The 26176-nt window shown below is 42.9% G+C and overlaps 1 protein-coding gene across 5 annotated transcripts; it reads right to left on the reverse strand.

The window, feature by feature from the left end:
* LOC114795935 (mucin-4) lies at positions 1-25574 on the reverse strand. Of its 5 annotated transcripts, none has more exons than XM_028989685.1 (25): positions 25162-25568; positions 24024-24082; positions 21718-23802; positions 21509-21631; positions 19392-19478; positions 18646-18779; positions 17985-18152; positions 17715-17894; positions 16126-16726; positions 15449-15601; positions 15134-15348; positions 14945-15020; positions 14091-14378; positions 13316-13549; positions 12150-12302; positions 10170-10348; positions 9777-9969; positions 8559-8678; positions 8349-8468; positions 8132-8152; positions 7991-8058; positions 5893-6085; positions 5659-5784; positions 2598-2769; positions 1-1377 (listed from the first exon to the last, which is right to left on the reverse strand). In XM_028989685.1, the coding sequence occupies exons 1-25, from the start codon at positions 25164-25166 to the stop codon at positions 1236-1238; spliced, it is 5895 nt and encodes a 1964-aa protein (XP_028845518.1). In that variant the 5' UTR covers positions 25167-25568; the 3' UTR covers positions 1-1235. The 5 variants fall into 5 exon arrangements, 4 of the variants coding, with proteins under 4 accessions (XP_028845518.1, XP_028845519.1, XP_028845520.1 ...); XR_003750572.1 differs by lacking the exon at positions 1-1377 and adding an exon at positions 3000-5504 and having other exon boundaries at positions 2691-2769; positions 25162-25574; XM_028989686.1 differs by lacking the exon at positions 19392-19478 and having other exon boundaries at positions 25162-25567.
* Positions 25575-26176: the final 602 nt, after the last annotated feature.

Below are 26176 nucleotides of genomic sequence, written 5' to 3' on the forward strand. Positions count from 1 at the left end.
TTGCTTCAGATGTAAAGCATGTATGATACATTTTGGAGTTCATCATAGTATTTTAGTCACTGAAAAACTATATTATTATTAATAGGTTATAAATCAACATGTGACAATGACAAGTCAACATTGTTTATAATTGAACTATATTTGGTGATAGAAATGATAGGAATTATCTACAATACAATCAACAATATTGGCATGTTACACCTTAATTTCCAAGTGTAATATAAACCTGTACATAAAATGTGGATTTGTTTCATAATAATAAATACTTTTACAGTGTGTTACTGTAAATTCTATGTAATTATATTTAAAAGTATATGTAAATTATATGAAATAGAGTAAATGATATGGCCCTTCATAAAATAAACAAACAATATGTGTTGAGTGAAAAAGGTGTCGTATGGAGCAAGGGTGAGGTATCAAGCAACTATCAAGTTTTAATACAGGACATATTTATATACATGTTGGGTTGTATTTTAATGGTGCAATTCTCATAATAATTTCTATCATATTGTATAAATAATATCTCCTGCATTATGAGAATCTAAATAAAACAAGAACGTTTAGTCAGGGTAATAGGTGTAGGTTTTCTCTTCTCCAATCCTAGACAGAACTTACTAGCACATCTGAAATCCAGGATGATTGTATAGTGCATATTAATACAGCCCATAATGTTATTGCACTATAATGAGCAACTATTGCAGAATTGTGTGATCAGGAACAGCAGCAGGGGTTCATCACTACAGACAAACATTCGCTCAGGCCATTCTACTCAACTCCGCTGACTCCATTTTCAGCAGCTTTTCTTCATAATATAAATAATGACATAATAGAGAACACTGTGTCCAAAACACTGTTCCTAATATGGGCAGTAGTGGTGTACCAGAAACCAGAGTGTTGTTAGACTAAATGCAGCCCTTCTGCAAATTTTGTCTGTCTCTTTTAGTCACTTTCATCAATAAAGCAGTTTGGATGCTTCCAATAATTCACTGAAAAAAGATAATTCACCAACACATTCTTTTATCTTGTTTCTTGCACAATGTCCTCATCACTCATCTGCCACTATTAAAACCATATTTAACCTCTCTCCTTAATTCGTCTAGCAGATTAACAGATGAGATCAATTAGAGATGATTACTTTGACTGAGATTTAGCAGTTAATCTAGTCTTTTCAGGGAAAGAGCAGGATAGTCTGTCCTTTTCTTCATGAGGAATGTAAGTGTGAGAGGTGTAAGGGGTTATCGCTGGTGCCTGTGGAGAGTCACATTGTCCAGGATGCGTGGGCAGCCGTGGGTGTTGTAATGGAGTGCAGGATCGTTGTAGTAGATGGGTTGAAGTTTGAACTGCTCCTGCATGCACTCTGGTAACAGGTATGGGATGCTGTGAAAAACATAACTGATGTTAACCTCCCTATAAGGATTGATTTGATTTATGTTTGAATTCCCAATTTGAAGGCTCAACCCAATGTTCAAAACAGCTCAATGTTACTGTAAGAATTGAACATTCTGTTGGGGTTACGACTGACAGTCCCTGTTGTAGTGTAAGAACATAATCCCACAGAGACCCTGCATGTCCTCTCACAGCATTAACATGATATGCAGGCCAGTGGACAAAATGTGTGTGTGTGTGTGTGTGTGTGTGTGTGTGTGTGTGTGTGTGTGTGTGTATGCATGCTAGAGTGATAGAATAATTCTAAAGGCCATGGGTTTAGGATATATGTCACAAAACCCCTGACACCTGGAGGCCGTGCTGTTTGCTTTCAGTGCACACAAAAGAGATCACATGTCCAGAAATAGTGATACCACTTGTGCCCTATATATCACATACTGTACCCTCATTAGAAGGCCTTTGTGTTTCATTTTAGGAAAATTGTATAAATAAACTGGTCTAAATAAACTATTACTACTATACTAGTGTATAAATAAACTATTTTATTGTTTCGAAGAAAGGTTATAGAGAGCTTTCACTTTATCTTGATTGGTCCCCTTAAAGACATCTTAGCCCTCAACAGACAAGTTCTTACTAGTTAATCATAGTTGATCATAATTAATGATTGCTAAATGTTCAATCAATTATCAGGAGAATGTGCACAATTAGTTCTGGTTCTAAAACCTGATTGGCTCAACTACTTTCTAATTTGTGGTAAATTACTCAGTAGTCATTTACATTTACAGCATTTATCAGACGCCCTTATCCAGAGCGACTTACAATCAGTAGTTACAGGGACAGTCCCCCCCTGGAGCAAATTAGGGTTAAGTGTCTTGCTCAGGGACACAATGGTAGTAAGTGGGATTTGAACCCGGGTCTTCTGGTTCATAGGCGAGTGTCTTACCCACTAGGCTACTACCACCCCAGTAGTCACTCTCCCGTGTTGCATTTCACTTGAATTATACATTATTGAGCAATAAGGAGTGATGGGGAGCTGATATGTTATTAGCTGTAACAAGTATTTACTATAGTTCTAACATTAGCTGCTGAAATGGGTCTTGGATATTGCATAAAAAAGTTTTATAAAATCAGTAACCAGCTCAGGGTGTAAAATATACATTTCTTAGAAACGTTTCATTGACCGTGGAGCTTGCGGCACACATAGAACTTACTCTCCGCTGACTGTCTTCCTGCGTGAGCAGCAGAAACAGGCCGCAGCTGCCAACAGCAGCAGCAGCAGGAGCAGCGGGATGCCGATGCCCAGCACCAGGCCCAGGATCAGGGACTTCTGCCCGTTGCTCGTCTGAGATTCTATGGAGTTAGTCAGGCCGGCACTACCTCTGTCTGGAAATACATAGCCAGAAAATCAACTAATGATACAGTTTCATTTTTTTATATCAGTCCCAGTGGTAGACTACTTTGAAACAAATAGAATCAAATATTTCCTTATTTATTTTGCTAGAGATTAACCACTAGAACCTGAATATTTAAGAAAAATATGTCCTCCCATTGACACATGCTCTCACAGAATGAGATTTGCAATTATAACCAAATGGAAGAAATTTCTCACTCACTCCCTTGTTCCTAAGCAGGGTCGCTGCAGCTGAAGCCCACTCCAAAACACTGGGTGCAGGATGGGGACTCAAACCCACCGCAGAGCACACACGCATGCACACACACACAGGATCGGGAAAGGGACAGGACACAAGGATGACTTGATAGATGATGAGACAGATAAGGACAGTCTTACTTAGTTGAGGAGAAAGAAAGAGCCGAGTCGAGTTGACAAATGCCAATCAATGATTGAGTGCCTGGCAGTGTCCATCTTGCAAATTTATGGGAGTCGCGTTACCTGGTTTCCATGGTGCTCCCGGTCACATGACCGGAGTCACATGACAGTATCCCCCCCTCCTGGACGACCCCCGCCGTTACTCAGTCACTGGAGATGGATCGAGGATGACGCGACTCAGGATCCATGAGTGCTCTTCAGGCCCATAACCAGCCCAAAGCACCAAATACTGGACCCCCGACCCCAGTGACAAGAGTCCATGATCCACCGTGTAGACAGGTCCTCAGTCAATGATCCGTGGAGGTAGAGGATCCGGGGCCAGTGGGTGAAGAGGCAAGGTGATGTAGGGTTTCAAGCGGCTGACGTGAAATACTGGATGGGTTCAGATATTAGGTGGCAGGTGAAGTTGATAAGTGAGTGGGTTAATGCAGCTGAGAATTCGAAACCGCCCGATGTTACGAGGGGACAGCTTGTGCGACTCGGTTTGGAGATGTATATCTTCAGAGGAGAGCCACTCTTGCTGTCTACTTGAAAGCGCAGTCCTTGTGGATGTCATTGGGTGTGTTGCTCTGCCGTCTGGCGGTTGGAGGTGAGGAGGGCTGACTGGGCTTTTGTGCTGACAGAATACCTTCCACACAGCTGAGACGAACTGGGGTCCCCTATATGTCCTGGGGGAACCTGTTGACGTGTTGGAGCAGGAGGTCAGCAGTTGTGGCAGTGGCCTGCACGTCCCTTGCCAACAACGCCACAAGAGATGGTTCATTGGTGTCCTGGATGTTCGGAAAGGGCAGAGGAGTGGCCCCAGTTAAGGACCTTGGTGCAACAGGTCTCTGGGATGTACAGGCACCCTGGCGGTACGTTGGCAGGGACAGGGTCTGATATCTTAATGGCCCACTGAAGAGGGCCTAGGATCCAGTGGGACGGAAAAATGGGTTCGGGCTCGGAGGAGGAACAATCAGGGGCGTGCTGTCGAGATAGGGCATCTGCTTTGATATTCCGGGAACCTGGACAATAGGACAGATGGAAGTTGAATTGTTTGAAGAATGCTGCTGTGTTGGGGTGAATTTGTGTGAGAAGAAGCAACACGGGTGCAACCGTGTTGCGAAAGGACGGCGCCTGCGCCCACATCAGACGCATCCACTTCCACGATGAAGGAAAGAGCAGAGTCTGGGTGATGGAGAACATGTGAATTTGTGAAGCGATGACAGAGATATTTGAAGGTGTGGATAGCTTCATGAGTCATCTGGAAGGGGCGTGTGGATGGTTTGGTGAGAGCAGTGACGGGCTCTGCGACTGCACTGTAGAACCAGATAAAGCAACGATAGAAATTTGCAAACCCAACAAACTGTTGCAGTTGCTTCAGTGTCGTGGGTAGGGGCCATGACACTACTGCTTCCAGTTTCTTGGGCTCCATGGCCACACCCTGGGGTGAGATGGTGAAACCCAGGAACGTGGTGGAGCACTGGTGGAAGGCACCAGTGGATAAGGAATAGAGATGGCTTTGAGGTGGTGTGGTTCCTGGCAGGAGGCCAATGGCCATGTTGGCCGGCCCATGGGGTGGCAGCTGTGCAGCCTTGGATGGACTGAATTTGGCAGCCAGATCATGGCAGCAGGCTGGGACTGTGTCCAGATCAGGGCAAGGTAGTTTTACTCTAGGTTCGGTGGTTGGAAATGGCCTGGGCTGGAGATAGGGGCGATGACAATGCGCTCCCCATTCTAGCTCCACTACCAATGACCAGGACAGGTGTGGCTCATGGACAGCTAGCTAGGGGAACCCAAGGAGTAGAGGTGAGGTGATGATAGTTGAAATCAGGAATTTAATTTCTCCACTATCTCCTGTGACAAACGTTCAATGATGGTGGCTTGTGGGAACACCTGATCACATAACGCAGCGAATTCCGAGGGGTTAATGCATGGCGTAGTCATTCTGACGTGGAACGGAAAGAGAGTGTGTGTTGGTGGGAACAAGAACCCCCTGTGCGGCTAACCGCAAAGGAGCAGGTAAGGTTTGACCATCTTAATCTGCAAGTGTGAGCCGGCGTAAGCCGCAACACCCCATGGATATTGACGTTCGGGTGAAGGACAGTATCAGGGAAGGGACAGGACAAAAGGATGAATTGATAGATGATGAGACAGATAAGGACAGTCTTAATTAGATGAGGAGAAAGAAATAGTTGAGTAAAGTTGACAAATGCCAGTCAATGACTGAGCGGCTGGAAGCGTCCATCTTGACAATTTATGGGAGTTGTGTTACCTGGTTTCCACGGTGGTCCCGGTCATGTGACACTAACTGCCATGTACCATAAGAAATTACATTGAATGGATATAGCAACATGGTAAAAAAATATGTATATTTTTTAAATAAATTCTACATTTAACAAAAGCATTTATGACCAGTATCACCATACTAAACACTGTATATATGATTTTGTCATTCCCCTTACCTAGAATACAGGATTGGGACTGCTCCAGATCTGTACCATTGCAAACACACCTAAAGCCTCCATAGGTGTTGGCACACAAAGCAGGGGTCAGACACATGGCCTCATGAGCTTTACACTCATCTAAATCTGGAAAGAAATGTCACTGGTGAAGCAATTTCGTAAATATAAATGCTACCTTTTCAAACTTCTGGAAAGAATGTTGGAGCAGCGCTGCTGTAATCTATAAATTCTTACCGCCGACATCTGCAAACTTGATGCCATAATAAAAGCCGACGCGGGTCATGTAGTCTCTAATGTACCAGTGTGGTGTATCACTGGACACATTGATCCTGTATTCACAAAGACCCATTCCTGCTTCAGACAACTGAGCTTTCTCACTGGCATTATAGAACTTATTCTGGAAGCCAATGGACAGGATCTTCTCCAGCTGTTAAACAGAGAAGGACAGTGGCACAAAAATCAAACTGAATCATGGAAGTACAGCTGTCATGTCCTGGCGCATATGGGACATGCTCATTTAGTTATTGAACCCACTTTCAACCTCTGGTCCTGGTCAGTAATCAGTCTGGCTTCAATGTTATAAACCACACGTGAGAGCAACAATCAAGCCTGTTTAACTTCTATTCTTTAATAAAGAGATTGTGTTTTGTGCCCTCAATCCTATGTGATTAAGTGAAAGTTATTAACTGTCACATGCGACACCTCACAGCACAGCACCCAGCACACAATGGGAAATGTGTCCTCTGCATCACCCTTAGTGGGCAGTGGGCAGCCATGAATCACAACAAGCAAACCCTCAATCTTATTGCCTTTTACACAACAAACTCTACAAATAAAACGTGTATCGTAAATGAACTGTACTATGCTGTCAAGCTAAACATGAGTAAACATCCAGGTCACAGAATAATTAAGTGAGTAAGCTGATAAAAAGAAAAACACAGATATTGATGACTCATTTCCTTAATATTTCAAACATGTCTACATAGCCACTTCCCACTAATACCAATGGTAATAATACAGCTACTAAAACAGTCTATTAGTCTTTTGTCATTGCAAAAAGCTTTCACTTTGTCAGGATTCTTGGCTTGTCTTGCATGCTCTGTTGTTCCAGTAAGTTTCATATATGTTAAGTGCAGGGATTGTGGAGATCAAGGCAACCACCACTTGAGGGATTCCGTTGTTGATTTTAAAGTGTGGTTCAGCACATTATCATGTATCTTGATGCGTCTATCTGCTGTTGCTTTTTAGAAATTTAATTCTATTTAACATATAAAACCATCTGTAAATACCTACTACAGTTTATTTATCTCACTACATTCCTCCATGGTTCTCCTCCACATGTCTCCTATTTCTCTATTGTTTTCCATATAAATGGACATAACCTACTTTATGGTCAAGTTTTTTGGTGTTGTCTCTTGCATTCAAAATAATGCTGCTGGGAGATTTTTAATATACCAGCATTTCTTTCACCAGAGACTTTACATCTTGCCTTGACAGTTTTACTGTTAAACTAACCAACTAAACTAAACTGCCACATCATCTCATATCAAGACAGAGAAGGCCACCCTCTATATGCTCTAGACATACCCCTGTATATTAAAGAGTAAATTTGAGTCATTTGGATGCAGGAAAGAACACAGAATGTCACAACTATGATCTACATATCATGATCTACATATTAAGATGTCATCAGAGACCATCTTTAGACAATTTTCAAAAGCTACGCCTAGCTTTATAAGTACAGAATAATTTTGAATCACAGAGCACAGCGAATTCCTAAATTTGTCTTTGCATTATGTACAAAATGTTGGGACATGGGAAGGAAGAGATCCTCCCACACGACTGGTCTGTCTGTGAATCTGTAGCTACAAATGTTCACCACCAGGTGGCGCAACATCACTATTCTCTACTGTACCTAAAAAGGTCAACAAAGAGCACTGTCGTTCTTCCCAGCAATGTGAAACATTGCAGCCGGCTGTGCAGTTTTCATAGTTGACTCCTCTACAAGGTTTAATGAAGTCAGCGCGATTTAAAAAAGGACTTCTTTTGTTCTTTCGTGGGCTTCAAAATAAATTTAGCAGTATAACAAATAATGCTGATATTATCATTACTATAATTTGTATTTATTATTTTTATGTTTTCCATTTCTGTAGTTACTAAATTGATTTTGAAATATGTTGCACTTATTCTGGAATGTTTCTTTTGTGGCTGACTACACTCGCCTCATTGTGGAGTATGCAAGATTTTTGACAAGCCCAATATGTGTCACAATTCCTGTCTTAAATGACAGCACCTTGCATGTAATACATGAAATAAGAGACCTTAAACACACCTTTTTGAGTCCTTCGGTCATAGATTCCTCACTGTTCCACTTCACTGACATGTTGAAGACATTGTAACCTTGTCATGAGAGAATACAGCGATATAAAGCTGATCTACCGACTGTAATGTAATAAATAAAAACAGTACATACCTGTGGGATTGGCAGAGTCGCCTGCAAATGCAACAGTAGCAGCTGCATTTAGATGCATTTCAAGCAGTTTTATGTTTTGATCTACTTTTGAATCAACTGTACAAAATCTTATTGTAGAATATTGCAAAAAAGATTAAATTAAGGTATTAATGAGTCCATGGCAAAGTTGTGTGTTTGTAAGTAGTGTGCAATAGACCATTTCTGAGCAGATACGCACCACACCCATCATTCTGCCCAGTGCTCTGGTATCGGCAGGAGCAGCGCACCGATCCGGGAACGTTCACACATTCATATTTAGCGTTTGGACAGGCAGAGGGATCCAGGCACTCATTTATATCTGCCAAAAATGATGACAGTGCATTTTTGAACAGACTATGGTCTAGGTCAGTGGGGCATGAGTCTGTGTATGTTAAGTACTCAGCGATACCTGTGCACTCGTGTCCGCTGCCTGTAAATCCTGGTTTACACCTACAGGTATAGTTATAGCCACTGCTGGAGCAATCAGCCATTGAGTGACAGGGGAATGGAAAGGGAGGGAGGCAGAAATCTGGGAACAAACAGGCAGGATACCTTCATTCATAAATATACAGTGTTAAAGATTATGCAAAAGAGCTCAAATGCTTTTTAATTTTCCAAACCACAACAATCATACAAACATCCTAGGAAACTGTTACTGAACCTGGGTCTGGATCCCTGTCTACCATTTGAGTATGAGATGATGCGCCATGATGTAGTGTGATGTTAACATTCTGAGCAAAAAACACCTGTACCTGGAGGTTCCTTCATCGAACACTGACATTGGGCAAGTGAACTCATCACCCTTCATGAGTAGTGGGCAGCAATGAAAGGTGCCTGGGGAGCAGTGTGTGGGGACGGTAGGACACATTGGTGGTTTGGTATTTGAACCTGCAACCTTCCAGTGCACAGGTCCACTTCTTTACATGCTAGGCCACCACTGACTGGTGTAGACATGAATTTGACATTTACAACCAACCTACAGCCTGATGGGAACAGCATGTATGAAAGCTCCCCATTTGTTTCATGTTGGGTTTGCTGAGTTGTCCTGTGCTGTGCTGGCTTGTTTTGTAGCCCATGTATAGAGAGGTTCGGACAGTTTAATGAAGTGAAATAAAGCCATTAATAAGTTTTTCTCTTGTGCCCTCCTTCATATGTGACGTAAAAGAAGTACAGTAAAAGCAGTAAGCAGGAGAAGTAAAATGAAAGCAGAATGAGCATGTCAGTAGCAAAAGATGAACGCAACAAATGAATGAGAAAGATCTCACAGTCAGACTGGTGAATCTGGGGAATCTGCAGAAGTATTTTGGCTGGGTTAATTTTTCACGGTTGCCATGAAGAGGTGTATGCTCTGCTCAACAGTGTTCATGTTGGTGGCATATGTCAGAGTATCATTCACATGTATGCAGGGCCCAGGATTTGGCAATGTGAGGGGGGATAATTCATCCAGGGTGAGGAAGCTGGGAGAGCTGTCATTCATGCATACAGGTTCCTGAACTTGGCGTTTCATTTCAACTCTTTACTTTTGTGGATTAAAACATACACACTAAATACTGCTTTTAAACAGCAAATAATAATGATTAAATCTACATTTCTCACAGGCTCAGCATTACTCACCAGCATTACTCACCATTCAGAAAACATTTGTAGCCCGGTTTGCCTTGACTTACAGTTGGTATGGGGCATTCTGTGCAGCTGAAATATTGTGGCTCATGCTGGCTGGAACAGGCCGCTCCAGGAGAGCAGGGCTTTCCCTTACACACGTTTGTAGAATTACCACAGAATGGGCCAATGAAGCCCTTTGGACACAGACAGCCAACCACCTGGACAGATTACAGACAACATTTCAGACATGTGCACGTCTGTACTGTCATGACTTCCTCTTTTAAATGATTGTTTTAACCCACTATCCGATGTGTGTGTGTGAGTGTGTTTGTTTATAGAACAGAATGGCTCTCTTGGCTTTACACTATATTATTTCTTACTTCCCATATTAGAAACTACACTCTAGAATCTCTTTTACCTGGAACTTGCCAGAGAGATGGTTTTCAACAATGCTGTTATACTGGCAGGTTCCACCATTCAGGCAGTTGCAGACCTGGAGTACAGGGGTCAGCAGGGAACTGGAGAACTGGTCACTCACACGCACTGTCAGAAGCACAGGCTGTGTGCTTACTCCTGTCCAAACTAGCAGTCCATCAACTACACATGCACACACACACACACACACATACACACAGAGCGATAAAGCAGAATGAATCACATGAATGTATGCATGGTTACGTTATATCACGATATATTTGTCGATATATATCACGATCTATTATGTAACCTCTGGACCATCAAAGATCACTTCATAGTTATATCACTATGTGGAGGGGAGGCATTATCAATATAAATACATTTTAAAAATGTATTTATATTGATAAATGTGTACATTTATAAAAATTATAACATTGTCTTGAATAAATGTAATTCAATTAGATATTATCAATATGTGTCAATGTACATTACCATTCAAAAGTTTATGGTAATTTAGAATAATGTGGTCCAGGCATGGCAAACCAGTCCTTTATTAAGAGCCAAAAAAAACCCCACAACATTGAATAGAACCGCTTAACAAATTGATGGTTGATGCCATGACATTGCACTACATAAGGTGTTCACAATATTTTATTTCATTTTATACTTTATTATTTCCGTTAACAAATGTTCTGTAGTGTAACACCTTCCTTGCGGTGTCGTGGTAAGATTATACAGTTGAAATAAATCACTACAATGAACTTAATAATAAGTTCTATAAATCAAATATTGCGGGTAAAGACTAGTGACCATAAGATTGCAGATTCAAATCCCAGGCTGCCAAGATGCCACTGAGATGACCTTGATCATCCCCACACACTGCTCCCCGGGGATGGGTGATGGATTAAATACAGTGTCACCATGTGCTGTGCTGCAGTGTATCACAATAACAAACCTGATCCCTTTTTTCGCCACCATCTTGGTTCCATAGTGTACTTCAATGCTTTGTTTCTATTGGTTGCACAACTATTTGTCACATCACAGAGGTCTTTGACTTCAGTGTGTGTGTGTCTTCAGGTGTGCATGCTATAGAAAACTGAATACTCAAAGCCCATGAGCCACACAGGAGCAAGCAAAGAACCACACAGGAGCCACTCCTGATGTAGTCGAACTCACTTGCTGATTCACCATATACTCTTCTAGTGTTAAGAAAGCCAATTTCGTGTCTTTTTTAATCAACGCAGCACTACTTAACACAGATGAACAAATGCAGCATTCCACTGGAACTCAAGACTAATTGTTGATAAGTTCCTCTCTACATTTATCCAGGTAATCCATTCATTATCAGACATTTTCAGAATCATTTATGACTTGAACAATATCTGAATTGGAACTTTGATCCTTTGATGTCTTTTTAATGGATGAATCAATTGTTACCGGTCCAAAAAAGGACATTTCTTAATTACCCTAATCTTTTGAGTTGTAGTGTATAATTATTATTCCAGCACTATCCAGCAAACCAAAAATAAAGCCGTGCTTGCCCTGGCCAACTCATTATTTACTATTTTAAATGAGCAAGTATAACCTGGTTATGTTCACATTGGGGATCGTGTGTCAACTGAAAATGTTAATGGATTATATCTTCTTATGAGCATAGATTCATTGAATGAGCAACACGGTGCACACAGGGAAATTTGTCCTCTGCATTTAACCCATCACCCTGAGTGTGCAGTGGGCAGCCATGAAAGGCGCCCGGAGAGCAGTGTTTGGGGACGGTGCTTTGCTCAGTGGCACTTCAGTGGCACCTTGGTGGATCGGGATTCGAACCGGCAATCTTCTGATTACGGGACGCTTCCTTAACCGCTAGGCCACCACTGCCCCATAGATGAGAATGACAGGAAAGGGCGACTCTGCCGACATCCCATAGATCATGCTTACTGTATTCTGAAATAAAGACGACTGAGTGAATATGAGAGCTTACCACTGCCGATGCTGGCCTGGGCTGGTCGAGGATACAGCAGTGAAAAGCTGTAGATTTCCTGGTTTGGCTCCTGGGCTTTGACCTGCACCCGGAGGGTGAGGTTCACCTTACAGCGGATGACAGTGGGCTCAGTCACAATGGGTGGCATATTACCTGTTTCATATGGCAAATAAGATCAACAACACAACTAGATACACTGTATACAAAATGTAAGGAAATGAACAGAGAAATTCAGTAAAATACAAAACACTGTTAAAACCGGATTGTGGATCTGATGTATAAACAGTGTATTTATAGGTGCTCTGTAGCTCCTCTGCTATACAGCCTAAATGTTTTTTTTATTTCCAGCCATTAAAAATAAATGTAAACTAGGACTATAATTCTGGTATTTTCATTTCATTTTTCTGCCACCTGTCTTTTGCTCAATGCCACCGTCTTCAACCGATATAACATCGCTGGCCTCACTACTGTCTTGTAAACCTGTCACAAATCCTTCCTGCCACTCTTCTCCACTCATCCCACCCTGCCTACACTCTCTTCTTCACCTCTCTTTCAAACGTCCCATTGCTCTGGACTGTTGAACCTGAGTATCTGAACTTTTGCTACTCTGAACACTGTTGAACCCGAGTATCTGAACACTTTTACTCTCCTACCCTTCCTGTTCTAGCACCCTGTTGGCTAACAGTGCTGGTGGCAGTCTTTGTTAACCCGGGACTTGGCTGATCTGATGGAGGTCTGCATTTTGATATGGAAAAAGTTGAGCTTCATTTACATTTAGAGCACTAGAGCACATTCAGACGCACTTATCTAATGCACTTACAATCAGTAGCTACAGAGACAGTCACCTTGGAGACACTCAGGGTTAGGGGTTTTGCTCAGGGTAAGTAGGATGTGGGATTTGAACCTGTGATTTTAGCATGTAAAAATACACTGGCACAGAAATTGCACTGTCTACTTGCCAAACATGTTTCAGGTTATGCATTAATTAAAACTATATTAGAATGTTGCCTCTTCTAAATTACACTGTTGTGCAACCAACCTAACTAAGCACCCTTTCTTGCTATATTTGCACTGTGTACACTGTGATATCAGAGCTTTCCAATATCATCTTTGTGAATATTTGTATATTCCTGACTTTTTCTGGCTTGTCTGTAAGAGGTACTTACTGAGGATAAGAGAGCGGTTGTTGTATTTCTGCAGGTCGTCCAGCGTCTGCAGGCCCAGGGCCGTGCTGTTGGATGTCAGGCTATCGTGGAGACACTGTGTGCTGCCCTGGCATATCTGTAGCAGTGCCGGCAGTGCCCCTGGATTTACCCCCATCAGATCCTGTGAGCTCACAGGCTCAAAAGGCATGCTTGGTGCTGTCCAATACAGGAGGCTCTCTGGACCAGGTACAGCCCCTGCGACACAAAACCGGACACAAACAGGGCTATAAACAAACACCAAGACACAGTGCTGTTCCACCACAGGCACACTGTGCTATTGCTCATTCACATGATGATCAAGAGTTTTTAGGATGTAAGAAAAGAGTCTAGAGGAAGCCCCTGTCTTCATTTCACTGAATGTGTTTGTGTGTTTGTATGTGTGTGAGTGGTCCCTCAACCGCTGAAGGTACGAGGAAAACACTCATTTAGACCCCTAGGCTATGGAATGAACTTTCCCCTCGAGGTCAGAACACTCCAGTTGCTGAGTATTTTCAAATGGCAGCTTAAGACCTTCCTCTTTAGAGAATACTTAGACTAACATATAACTTTCTTATGTACTCTGACTTATGTAAAAGTACAACCGAGCCAAAAAAATTATTTGTATTCATATTTGGGGTCCTAGTAAACCAGATTACTTCATTTATGGTAACATGAAAGCACGTTGTAAGTCAGTTTGGATGCCACAAATGTAAAATATAAATGTATGTGTGTGTATGTGTGCTATTCATTCACTCACAAGAGTGGCCAAACTGCTGCAGCTTGTCCTCAGTGGGGGGGTTGCCATTGGTAGAGGGCAGCAGCTTGCCATTGGAGAGTAGGAAGTCATCTGCCCTGTTGGAACTCCAGAGTCCCAGCAGGCCCACAGTGCGGTTGTAGAACACTTGAGGGACCTCCACCATGACTGACAGCCTGCCCACATCACTCCTCCAAACCACCACGATCAGTCCCCCGGCGTACACCGCGGCACAGCGCTGCAGTGAGGTGCAGCGCACAGCCACGCCCTGCTCCACCAGGTGCACCACCCCTGTGGTGATAGAAGGTAGGTGGAGGTGTTTAGTCAGGAAAGGAATACGGATTTGGCATTTGCATTGTTGAACATTAGATTCCTCCTGGGGGAAAACTTATGAAAAATATGAAAAAATGCCTTTGACATTTGGTTTGTATGAGCTTAGTTCTTTCACCAGCTAGTACACAAGAGAAACTACAGCCTTCCTAATGGGAAGTAAAAAAACTGAACTTATCTTTCTATTCATGGTTAAACAGCAGTCCCTGATTTGCAAGTATCCCCGTTAATAGAGGAAGTTGTCATTCAATTTAGTCTCTCATCAGCAATATTGAATCTACTATAGTATATAGTATAGTATCTACTATAGTATAGTATCTCCAACCCCCAGAGTTGCAGAATGCGAAGAAATGAAGGTAAAGGTGTTGAACCTGTTTTAACCACAGACCTTGATATTTCCCAGAGAAACGCTGATCACTTTTCACTGACAGTCTACAGAATGATGATACTATAGGCTGTGAGGGAGGATATTCTCTGAATCAGGATTTTTTCTTTACAGGTGTGTTTCACTGTGTGTGACGTTTTACCTATAGACATGGGAACATCAACGTCATTCACAATAAGCTGTAATCCTTCGTTTTCCTCTGACTGTCTCCATTCTACCTGCAGTCAACATACTCATTTAAACACACATAGAAATTTTTAACACATATCACGTAATGTATAACAATATGTTACCCTTTTATTAAGATTTTTTTATGCATTTCTCTCCTCACCTTGCCCTGTCCCTGGTGGAACGCTGCTACACGTACCAGTGCTGGGACCCTGCGTACCTGCCCCTGGGTCTCCAGCACCCCTGTCTCTCCCTGCAGGGTGAAAATGTTGAAGCCGGAGTTGGACGAGAGGCGCATGATCACAAACACACCCAAGCCCTTGAAGGTGTACTCTGTCCCATCAAATGTGATGAAGTGGAGGCTCCCATAGACCATACCTGTGTTGGAGAGGTTCGTGTTCATGTTGGCTCTCCACATGTCCAGCAACTTATTTTAGTTTTAAGATTATTTTGAAGCTCTAGCGTGTGCATTTCTCACCAAGGCCTGGTATTGCAGTGTTGGCTGGTATGCTGTTGTTACTGATGCCGAACCACCCATAGCCCTGGCAGCGGTCGAGTGGTCTCTTGCTGAGGTAGAGGTGGCACAGAGGGGAGGAGACACAGCACCACTGAAAGGGCAGCAGGTCGCTATCTACAGACAGTTAGGGAGCCACAATGCAATACTGTAAATTCAGTTTCTGAACTGCTTGTCTTGGGTACTGAGAGGTGGAACGTGCCACAGAAACAGAAGAGTGAAAATATCGATACCATTGTGCTATTATTAAATCGATACTAATACCAACTTGATTTCAATAGTATCAATATTTTCATCTATCCACACATCCGTACTACATGCAACATAATACAGTTTTGATCAAAGGCATTTACTAATACAGCATCAAAGTTAAAATGGAGTTAAGTGTAAAATGTTGTTTTTATTATGTATGCTTGCTTCGTATCGTTGTGCCTGTGCCTCCTCCTTTATGAGTGACATTACAAAATGCAGTTTCTGGAAGTTGGGTTTCTGCCACTGTACTGCAGTTAGGCTAAAACGTTCAATGTATATTTTTCCTGTTTATAGTTGTGTTTAAAATTGCATTCAAAGTATTGCTCTTTAGAATTAATGACATGAAATAGATATGGTATTGTTCATATGAGTGATTTCTGGTGCAGTACCTATGTGCTCCTGTGCTTTGTCTGTGGCAAAGTAGCGTTCGCTGTATCCACCAAGCAATGGGCCCTGTAAGTCATAGACACACCTCTTCCCAGAACCCTGCTTGTTGGAAAGGATGGACTGAAATCCATGACCCCCACTGCCCCCCCAACGCATGCCCCTGATCTCACGCACAAGGGCCTCCTTCTTTGGGGGGAAAGTCTCAGGTCCAAAGGCCAGGTCTTCAATAGCCTGGGCCCTTGTGCACGGGCACGGGGCAACTCCTACTACCCATTCTGCAGGGTCTGGCTCTCCAAGGGCCCAAAGCTGGCACTTCCTCTGGGGATCTGGGGAGGTGAGTGTCTGTCCAGTCAGGTTGTAAATTATCTGGCCCATCCGGCTTGTGTTCCATACAACTTCCTGTGGTCGATATCGACCACCTGGACCAAAAAGGTTATCAGGTGTGTGTGTGTTCTCATTATGAAACTGGTCTTTGCCGTCAGTGTAGCCTATCAGTGCATTGTGGCTGGTCCTTTGTCCTGGTCCCCAGTTCATGTTCCCATAATGAAGCAGGGCAAAAGAACGCTTACCATCAGTGGTAAGAATGCACTGGAATGTATTGGTCTGTAGGTATAAAGATATTTAGCAGTGAGAAAACAGTCACTTTGTGATCAACTGCATTCTAAAAAAACATGTTTTATATATATTTTTACATATTCAACGTGTAATAAAAAATAACCTAAACCTGGTGTGATTCACGAATGCACAGAAACATATCACATGACCCATATATTTACGTCACTTTACTTTACTTGGCAGATGCTTTTATACAAAGCGGAAGAGGAAGCCACCAGCAATTCTCATTCGCTTTCTATAGATTTTGAGTTACAAAACTAAGAGCCCTGATAAGGCCTAACTTGTCAAGAAAAGAACATGCTAGGGAATTGTTAAGTGGTAGACAAATTTTATTTATTTATTTTTAATTTTGTGCAGTGTGTGTGCATGTGTGTGTTAGTGTTAGACTCTTCTGAAATACTTTCTAAACAAGTGGGTTTTCAACTGCTTCTTAAAGGTGGTAGTAGTCTTGAATGGAGCAGGGCAAGTTGTTCCACCAACCAGGGACAACAAAGGAGAACAGAGTCGATTGGGGTTGGAGACCCCGTGAAGAGGGAATTTTCAGTCTCATTTCATTTGCTGATCTGAGAGGGCGTGCAGGAGTGTAGCTAGCTAGTAGTGTGTTGGTGTAAGAGGGTGCACCTCCATTTACAGCCCTGTAGGCAGCATCAAGGATTTGAACTCAATATATATATGGTATGTTCTGTATTTGTGGCCAGTAACTGTACATAAATACATACATACATATGTGTGTGTGTGTGTGCAGAACATACACCATTTTACTTGTTAGCAGATGTGGTGATGTTATCACATTATTTTGCTCAGAACAATAGAAGATAAACTAGGGCAGTTGCTTACCACACCTACAACATTCATAATTATTTTTTCTTTCTGGTTACTGTGTGAGATGTAAATTATGTATTTTTAAAAAATCTTTAATAGACACTAAATGAGCCTTTGCTGATTAATTGTTTTCTCCAGTGGTGAAGCAGCTTACCTCAGAGAGGTTGATCTTCTGGTAGGAGACAGGTAGAATCTGGTTCCAGGTTATTTTCAGAATCCACGCTGGAGTATAGGGAGGGTTGTCTCTCTCAGCCTCAAACCGTGTCACAATGTCCGCTGTACGGGTGAAGACAATTTGGTAGAACATGTCTACCAAATTCTTCTGCTGGTATTCCTAGGAAAAATATTGGTTGATTGGTTGCCCGAAATTCCAAATACATTATTTTGAAGTTCAATGTATAATTCCTAAAGGCTAAAGTCATACTTTGTAGAGTAACTGTCCCTCCCCCAGCATGAGGTCAGCATCGTCCCAGAACACAGCTAGCATTGACACACTCTCGTTTCCACGGAAACCCTCAGGGAAGGCTACAGGAAACAGGAGCTGTTCATTCTCTTTGACAGTCTGGAACTGGATGAGTCCATTATCTGAAAACTGAAGAAATAAGAAAAAAGCTGGTCCATCTTACAATTTAATCACGTCTTCCCCTGAAATCCCGTAACCTGAGTCAAACAGTAATGCCTTTTACTCTGAACTTGCAGTTAATATGTAACATTACACATTTTTTCTATTGTTAATTATAAACCAGTGGAACATTTGTGTATGAGAATGAGTCAATGCATGAAGACAGGAAGACCAAAAGTTATCATGTAACTAGAACAACAGTGTTGTTCTGCAGAAATGTGTGGTGCAAATACACAGAACTCTTGGAGCTAAAAACACCTTCCACTGCACAGTTTAGCTTAGCCAACTGCACAATATATGGACTCAAGTGAGCAAATCAGTTCATCTAAAATGACATGCAATGAAGAATGAAATTTTAAAAAGAAGCATTTGACACTATTCTCTTTGATGTAATGTAAAAGTATAATTAATTGAATGAGTACTGAATTAATGAAATTAATGAGTAAGTAAAAAATATACTTACATACAAACGGTCGTATAGCTTTCCCATGAACAGAAATCCTGTTGGTGGCACAATATAGGGAGAGTTCTCATCAACTGCTGCCACCGGAATCACAGCATCACCTACTTCCTCTCCGAATGGGAACAGGTTACTTTCTGCAGGCAAGAGTATTTTATTTGCACTGCATTGATTGACTTATCTACCTTCACTATCCAGCCCCCAAAACAGAAGAGACAACAATTCCCCCAAATTGAATGAGTCAAACTTAAAGAGTCTAAAGCATTGAATGGTATTTAAACATGGCTGGTAAAGATATTGGTGAGATATATTTCTGTATTCAATTCTATCTCTTGTTTTCTATTTTCTGTTTTTTAGGAAGTGATATGGGCAGTGGAAAACATGGTGCATTATCCACATTAAATCCATCTGCACAAAACAGTACCTAAAACATCCAACCTACATGTTATGTGTAAATCATTAATAGGTTTATATTATTAGTTTATCTTCTGATTTAGATTACCAACTAAACGTTCTGTCTTAGTTCTTCTATCAATGATACAGATAACTAGCAAGAAGTTCATTCTTGTTTCCATCTTTTTTTCTGTTAACCCAAAAGACAAATTCTGAGGCATTATTGAACACTCCCCATGCAGTATGTCTGAATTAGTTCTTTGCAAATACTACCAAAACATAATGTTGTTAAGCAAGAATGATGAAACTACACAGACACACACACACACAAATACAATTATTACATAGGGGCCCACCATTAACTAGTAGCTGGTCACAGATGCTACTATTGCTGGGGCAGGTACAGGAGAAAGAGCCCGGGAGGTTAGAGCAGGACATCTGGACTGGACAGGCAGATGGGGAAAGACACTCATTCACATCACTACAGCCTTTCCCTCCAACGCCTTTCTGCACTGTCGTGACCCAACCTGTAGTGCACTGACATTTGTAGCTGCCAACAGAATTAATGCACGTTGCTGCAGGGTGGCAGATGCCCCTGTTTATCAGACATTCATCCAGATCCACACACCAGGACTTCATGGTCAGAAATCCAGATGGGCACACACACAGAAATGATCCAGGAGTATTTAGACAGCCAGCAGGGTGCCGGCAAGGGGGGTTGCTTGAGAAACACTCATCCACATCTTCGCACCACATCCCCTTACTAGTGTATCCCAGGGGACACCTGCATGAGTAGGTGCCAGGCCAGTTCCAGCATTGTGCCAGTGGGTGGCACATGTTGGTGCTGTTGTCCTGGCACTCGTTTATGTCAACACATGCCCCACCTACCTCATGAAATCCCATGGAGCAAGAGCAGTGGAATGCCCCATGTTCATTGGTGCACACTTGATCAGCACGACAGGTACTGTTAAGTAAGCACTCATTAATGTCTGTGCAGTTTGGCCCTTGATAACCTTGGATACAGGGACAGAGGAAAGAGCCAATTGTATTCAAGCAATATCTGCGGACATCACAGGGACTTTTCCCCATCCCTACACACTCATCCACATCAGTGCACTCTGACCCATTAAGAAAAAAGCCTGCATTGCAGAGACAGTCATATGAGCCAGGGACATTGACACAGGTAGAGTGTGGTTTGCAAATTGAGGATTGGTTGCATTCATCAACATCCAAACACTCAGTGCCGTTGCTCCAGAATCCACGGTCACACAAACAGAGGAAAGAGCCAACACTGTTGATACACGTTCCGTTATTGCAAGCCAGGGTAGAATCAACACACTCATCAGTGTCATCGCACTGGGTGCCGTTTGGGGAAAATCCAGGACTGCACAGACACCGAAACCCACCCACTGTGTTTAAACATGTGCTGTGCTGTGGGCATGCCGATTTATCACGACATTCATCCAAATCCACACAGCTGCTACCACTGCCCCAGAACCCACTCCAACAGTCACAGAAGAAAGATCCAAGTGTGTTTCTGCAGTCGGACACATTTGGGCACTTTGCCCACCCCAGTGAGCACTCATCAATATCCTGGCACAGGGAACCATTGGCCTGAAACCCAATGTTACATGGACAGTGGTAGCCCCCATCCACATTCATGCAAGTGCTGTTGTCAGGGCATGAGAAGTTTCCCGTCTCACATTCATTGACATCCTCACAGCGTATTCCACTGGCAGCATAACCCTCCCAGCAGTGGCATTCAAAGGAGCCCAAACTATTCAGACAGTTGGAAAATTCTGGGCAAGGCCGTGTTCCATTGATGTAGTTGCATTCGTCTATATCCTGGCAGTCCGTAACGCTGCCTGAGAAACCTCTCTGGCAGGAGCAGTAGTAGGATCCTTGTATTTGGCTGCAGTCTGCATGAATATGGCAGGCCGTGCTGGAATTCCCACAAGCCTCCTTGGTCACACAGGTACCCTGGTCATAAGTCAGGCCCAGAGTGCAGAGACAGGAGTATCCCCCGGGCGAGTTGAAGCAGGTAGTGTTCATGTCGCATGCGGCGGGCAGCAGGCATTCGTTCACATCCACACAGCTGAAGCCGTCGCCTTGGTAACCACCCCAGCACTGGCAGCTGTAGGATCCCACAGAGTTGTGACACTGGGCGAGACTGCTGCAGTTGTGAGGGAGGATGGAGTTGTCTGTGCACTCGTCAACATCCAGGCAGTCCAACCCTGACCCAGACATGCCACGTGGGCAGATACACTGGAAAGAACCCGGTGTATTTTTGCAGCTGGCCTTGGGATGGCATCCTCCATTTAGGGCTTGGCATTCATCAATGTCTATAAGTCATCCAAAATGGGACAGGGTCAGGGAAACAGCCCCTAGAATTCTAAAAAAGGCTTCAGAAAGAAAAAATGGTTTCTCATGCAAAATTCAGTTTTTAATTTAAAATGAAATATAAGTAGCTTACCGGTACAATTCTTCCCATCTCCAGTATAACCACTCAGACAAATGCAGAGATAACTTCCAACCAAATTCACACACTGGGCAAACACACTACACTCCGTCTTATTAGAGGCACATTCATTGATATCTGGGAAGAAAATAACAGATGAGAGAAGGCATCACATTTCCACATTACAGCTTCACATAATGACAATGACAATTTCGTCACCTTACCTACACAATTGGTCCCTTTCCGTACATAGCCAGCTTTGCAAACACAGATGAAAGAGCCAGGAACATTGATGCAGTCAGTGTCATTTTGGGTACAGACATAATTTTTGCACTCATCAATGTCAAAGCAGGTGATGCCATCACCCACAAAGCCCATGTCACAGACACACTGGTGCCCAGATGGTGAAGGGTGGCACAGACCGTTGGTGTGGCATGGAGGACTACATGCTGTGACTGGAGGGATGCAGACACCGTCATATGCAACAGTTCCATTCAGACAGGAGCAGACATAGGCTCCGGGGGAGTTAATGCATTTAGAAGCAGCAGGACAAGTGCCATTTGAGAGGCTGCACTCATCCACATCTTGACAGGAGAAGCCATCCCCACTGAAGCCCTCCTGGCAGGTGCAAGAGAAAGTGCCAGGGCTGTTGGCACACAGGGCTCTAGGATGGCAAGTACCCTCCAAGGTACATTCATTTACATCCTTACAGTGGGTTCCGTTGCCATTAAAACCAGGCCTACAGGTGCAGGAGAAGGAACCAAACGTGTTCAGGCAGCTGGCGTTGACGTCACATGGGAGGTTTAGCTGGCACTCGTCAATGTCAGTACATTCCAAACCTGCCACAGCTCGGCCAAAGCCCACCTGGCAACGACACTCGTAGGACCCCTCTTTGTTATAGCACTGCTGGTTGAGGCCACAGGGAGCCTTCATGTCTTGACACTCATCAATGTCCTGACATAATGTGAGGTTTACCAACTGGAAGCCTTTATGACAAACGCAGCTAAAGGAACCCTGGCTGTTGACACAATTAGATCTGTTTTTGCAGCCCCCATTGTTCACCAAACACTCATTAACGTCGTTGCAGTGTAGTAAGCCATCCCCTGAAAAGCCCACTTTGCAGCTGCATTGGAAGGACCCAGGCACATTCTTACAGAGTGCATTAATGTGGCATTGCTGGCCAAGTGAGCACTCATCAATGTCTTCACAAGTGATCCCATTTCCTCTGTACCCTGCCAGACACTCACAGTTGAAGAATCCCGGCAAGTTGCGGCAGGAAGCAAAAGGGCTGCAGGTTCCAGTGGCACACTCATCAAGGTCCTGACACTGCTCACCAGTGTAAATGTAGCCCCTTCCACAGTCACACTGGAAAGAGCCGACTGTATTCACACAAACTGCACTGGCAGGGCATGTGTTCGGTGTAGAACATTCATCAATGTCGACACACTTCATTCCGTCTCCGAGGAAACCTGAGTGACACGTACAGTCATAACTGCCAAGGACGTTGATGCAGATTGCATTTGGGTCGCAGCTGTTCTCCTTATTACACTCATTGATGTCAACGCAGGTCAACCCATTGCCAATAAATCCACTGCCACATGTGCAGCGATATGAGCCTGGCGTGTTCACACAGTTTGCAAACAAGCTGCAAGTGTTTGCCGCACATTCATCAATATCTGTACAGGTTCGTCCGTTGCTCTGGTACCCAGCGTTGCAAATGCAATAGTAGGAGCCTTGAAGATTCTTACAACCTTTATAGCCAAAGAAGGATGAACACACACCTGGATTCTCTGAACATTCATCAACATCCATGCATAAGTAGTTCCCATTTCCCTTATAGCCACTGTTGCAGGTGCAGACATAGGAGCCAGGGTTGTTGGTGCAACTGGCGTTCCAGTGACAGATTCCTCTCCTGGTACACTCGTCATCGTCAACACAATTAAAGCCGTCCCCTCTGAAGCCTTCTTTGCACCTGCACTCCCGTCCCCCGTCTGTATTTACGCAGATGGCATTGACATGACAACCGCCATTTTCTGCTAGACATTCGTTGATGTCCTCACATTTGACTCCATCTCCAGAATAACCTTTGAGGCACACGCAACTGAAGCTGCCCAAGGTGTTGTTGCACCGGGCTTTTGGGTGGCAGTTGTGCAGGCCCAACGTGCATTCGTCAATGTCTTCGCACTGTAATCCAATGCCGCTGAAGCCCAGTCGACAAACACACATGAATTTATTGTCACGAGTTTTCAAGCACTCTGCATAAATGTGACATTTACTCCCCGTAGATTCACAGTCAGCAAGGTTCACAGCTAGAAGGTGACAGAAGGTGACACATTGAAGCACATATCAGCTCGAATTGATTCATAATATCTGTATTTATGCTGTTAGCTGTATGCTATTCCTAATTGCCAATGCATGAAACAGACCTGACTCTTATTATTAGGAATGCTATACAAACCGAAATGGCAATTTTGGATGAAATGTTTTCATGAATATCACACATGGACAGAATCCTTCCCTATTTACCCACCTGCTGAGGTACACTGCAGACATGCACACAGGCTAAACAGGCTAAGCAATAGTCGAGCCCTGAAATGGAATATAAATACAAAGAGAAAAACACATTTGTAATATTTAGCAAAACAAACACACTGAGCAATTAAATAAAATATTGTAATTTGACACAATTGGTTGTGTGGTAAATGGGCAAAGTAATAGAAAAATACATTGTAGGTTTAGAAACAAAATAGATAGATAAGAGAGGCATATGCATCATTTTCATGTTTGTTGCGATTCTTTCCAGTTTCCTGAAGATTTTATGTCTCATATTTCCTGCTACTGACACCAAGTGCGTTGTTCAGCATGAAGAGCAACAGGTTTTGTAACAGAATATCGATCCTGCCCTGATGAATAGGTAAAACGATGAAATTAATCCCAGATTTATGACTTGGTGTCACGGCACATCATGCCTTAAGGTGCTCTCACCAATTGTTTCGATAGTGCTTCTATCTACTGAAATCTGGGTGGAGCCCAGTACTATTTATGCAAAATCTACTGAAGGGTGAGTCTCTTGGTCTGGGATGAGAATGGACCACCATTTCCTACTGAGGACAAGAGGTCATTAACATGAAGTTCAATTGAAATCTTTTAAATCTGTAAAGAACCTATCTATAAAATTACACAGGTGTCATCAACACTTCTAGACAGTTCGTTATGCAGCTTTATCTTTAATTGGTCTATTCTAAAGGGTATAGGGTGGTAGTAGCCTAGTGGTTAACACACTCGCCTATTAACCAGAAGACCCAGGTTCAAATCCCGCTTACTACCATTGTGTCCCTGAGCAAGACACTTAACCCTAAGTTGCTCCAGGGGGACTGTCCCCTGTAACTACTGATTGTAAGTCGCTCTGGATAAGGGCGCCCTGATAATGCCGTAATTGTAAATTGTAATTGCGTACAAGTTCCAATCCTTTTCCATTTGGTTCCTCATAGATTAATGAGTAGAAATGTTACGAACTATGGATTAAGAAAGATTGTGTGATTTACAACTTTCTGTAGACTTTTTCAAAACCAGGGAAAATGACCAGCATTTAAAAAGGAACATGCATCAAATTAGATTTTTTCAATATTTCAAGTGAAAGAGGAGGCAAATCTGAAAAATCAACTCACCGCATGGTTATTTTTCTGTCTTGAGCTCAGAGGGCAGACTTCAGGGCTGAGAGAGAAAACTGACTGCTTTATCATCTCCGTCTCTCTGCCCAGCTTCTTTGTATCACTGATCTGTCACAGCCCCCATGGGACTGTACGCAGTCATGACGCGGTCTGACATCTTAAACCCCAGTAAGCAGGGCACTCATATTTACTTCTGTTACAGTGCGTTTCATCCGCCCATTACCTGGACTACACCCCGGGCTTTTGTCATTGTAACAAAACACAACAGACCCCAGAACAGAAAGAGAAGACAAAGACTCCACACCCAAACAGAGATGTTACTTTTGGACTCATGCACAGCCAAATGCAATATATTGTATCATGCCTTTACATGATATACAGACATGTACATACACTCACTATGTGTATTTATAACATGGTGATTCACTCTTAAAAAAACATTTTGAATGTACATAGTTAAATTTGTACAGACACACTCAAATATATCCAGAAACCCCAAATAATATTGTGCAGAATTGGCTGAATTTATTTACTGGTTTCCTGGCACACAACAGAGTTAACTTTTAATGGTTAACATTAAGATTAAGGGCCCCCTTTTATGAAAATTTCAATTTTCAATTATTTAACATTATTACGTGTTCCCCCAGCCTGTCTGTGGTCTTGCAGTGGTTAGAAATAAATGTAAAGAGTGCTTTGTCAATTATGCTTCACCATTCAGAGAGCAGCCGCTCAGATGGTCGGATATGGATTTTGTCCCCTTATGTCCTCTTATAGTAGTAGCCTAGTGGGTAACACACTCGACTATGAACCAGAAGACCCAGGTTCAAATCCCACTTACTACCATCGTGTCCTTGAGCAAGACACTTAACCCTGAGCGTCTCCCGGGGGGACTGTCCCTGTAAATACTGATTGTACGTCGCTCTGGATAAGGGCGTCTGATAAATGCTGTAAATGTAAATGTCATAATGGGAAAGTTTACCTCCCGTTTCTCATGCTTTTGCCACCAGAGAGT

This window comes from Denticeps clupeoides, chromosome 8 (genome assembly GCF_900700375.1).
Source record: "Denticeps clupeoides chromosome 8, fDenClu1.1, whole genome shotgun sequence".
Taxonomy (NCBI): Eukaryota; Metazoa; Chordata; class Actinopteri; order Clupeiformes; family Denticipitidae; genus Denticeps; species Denticeps clupeoides.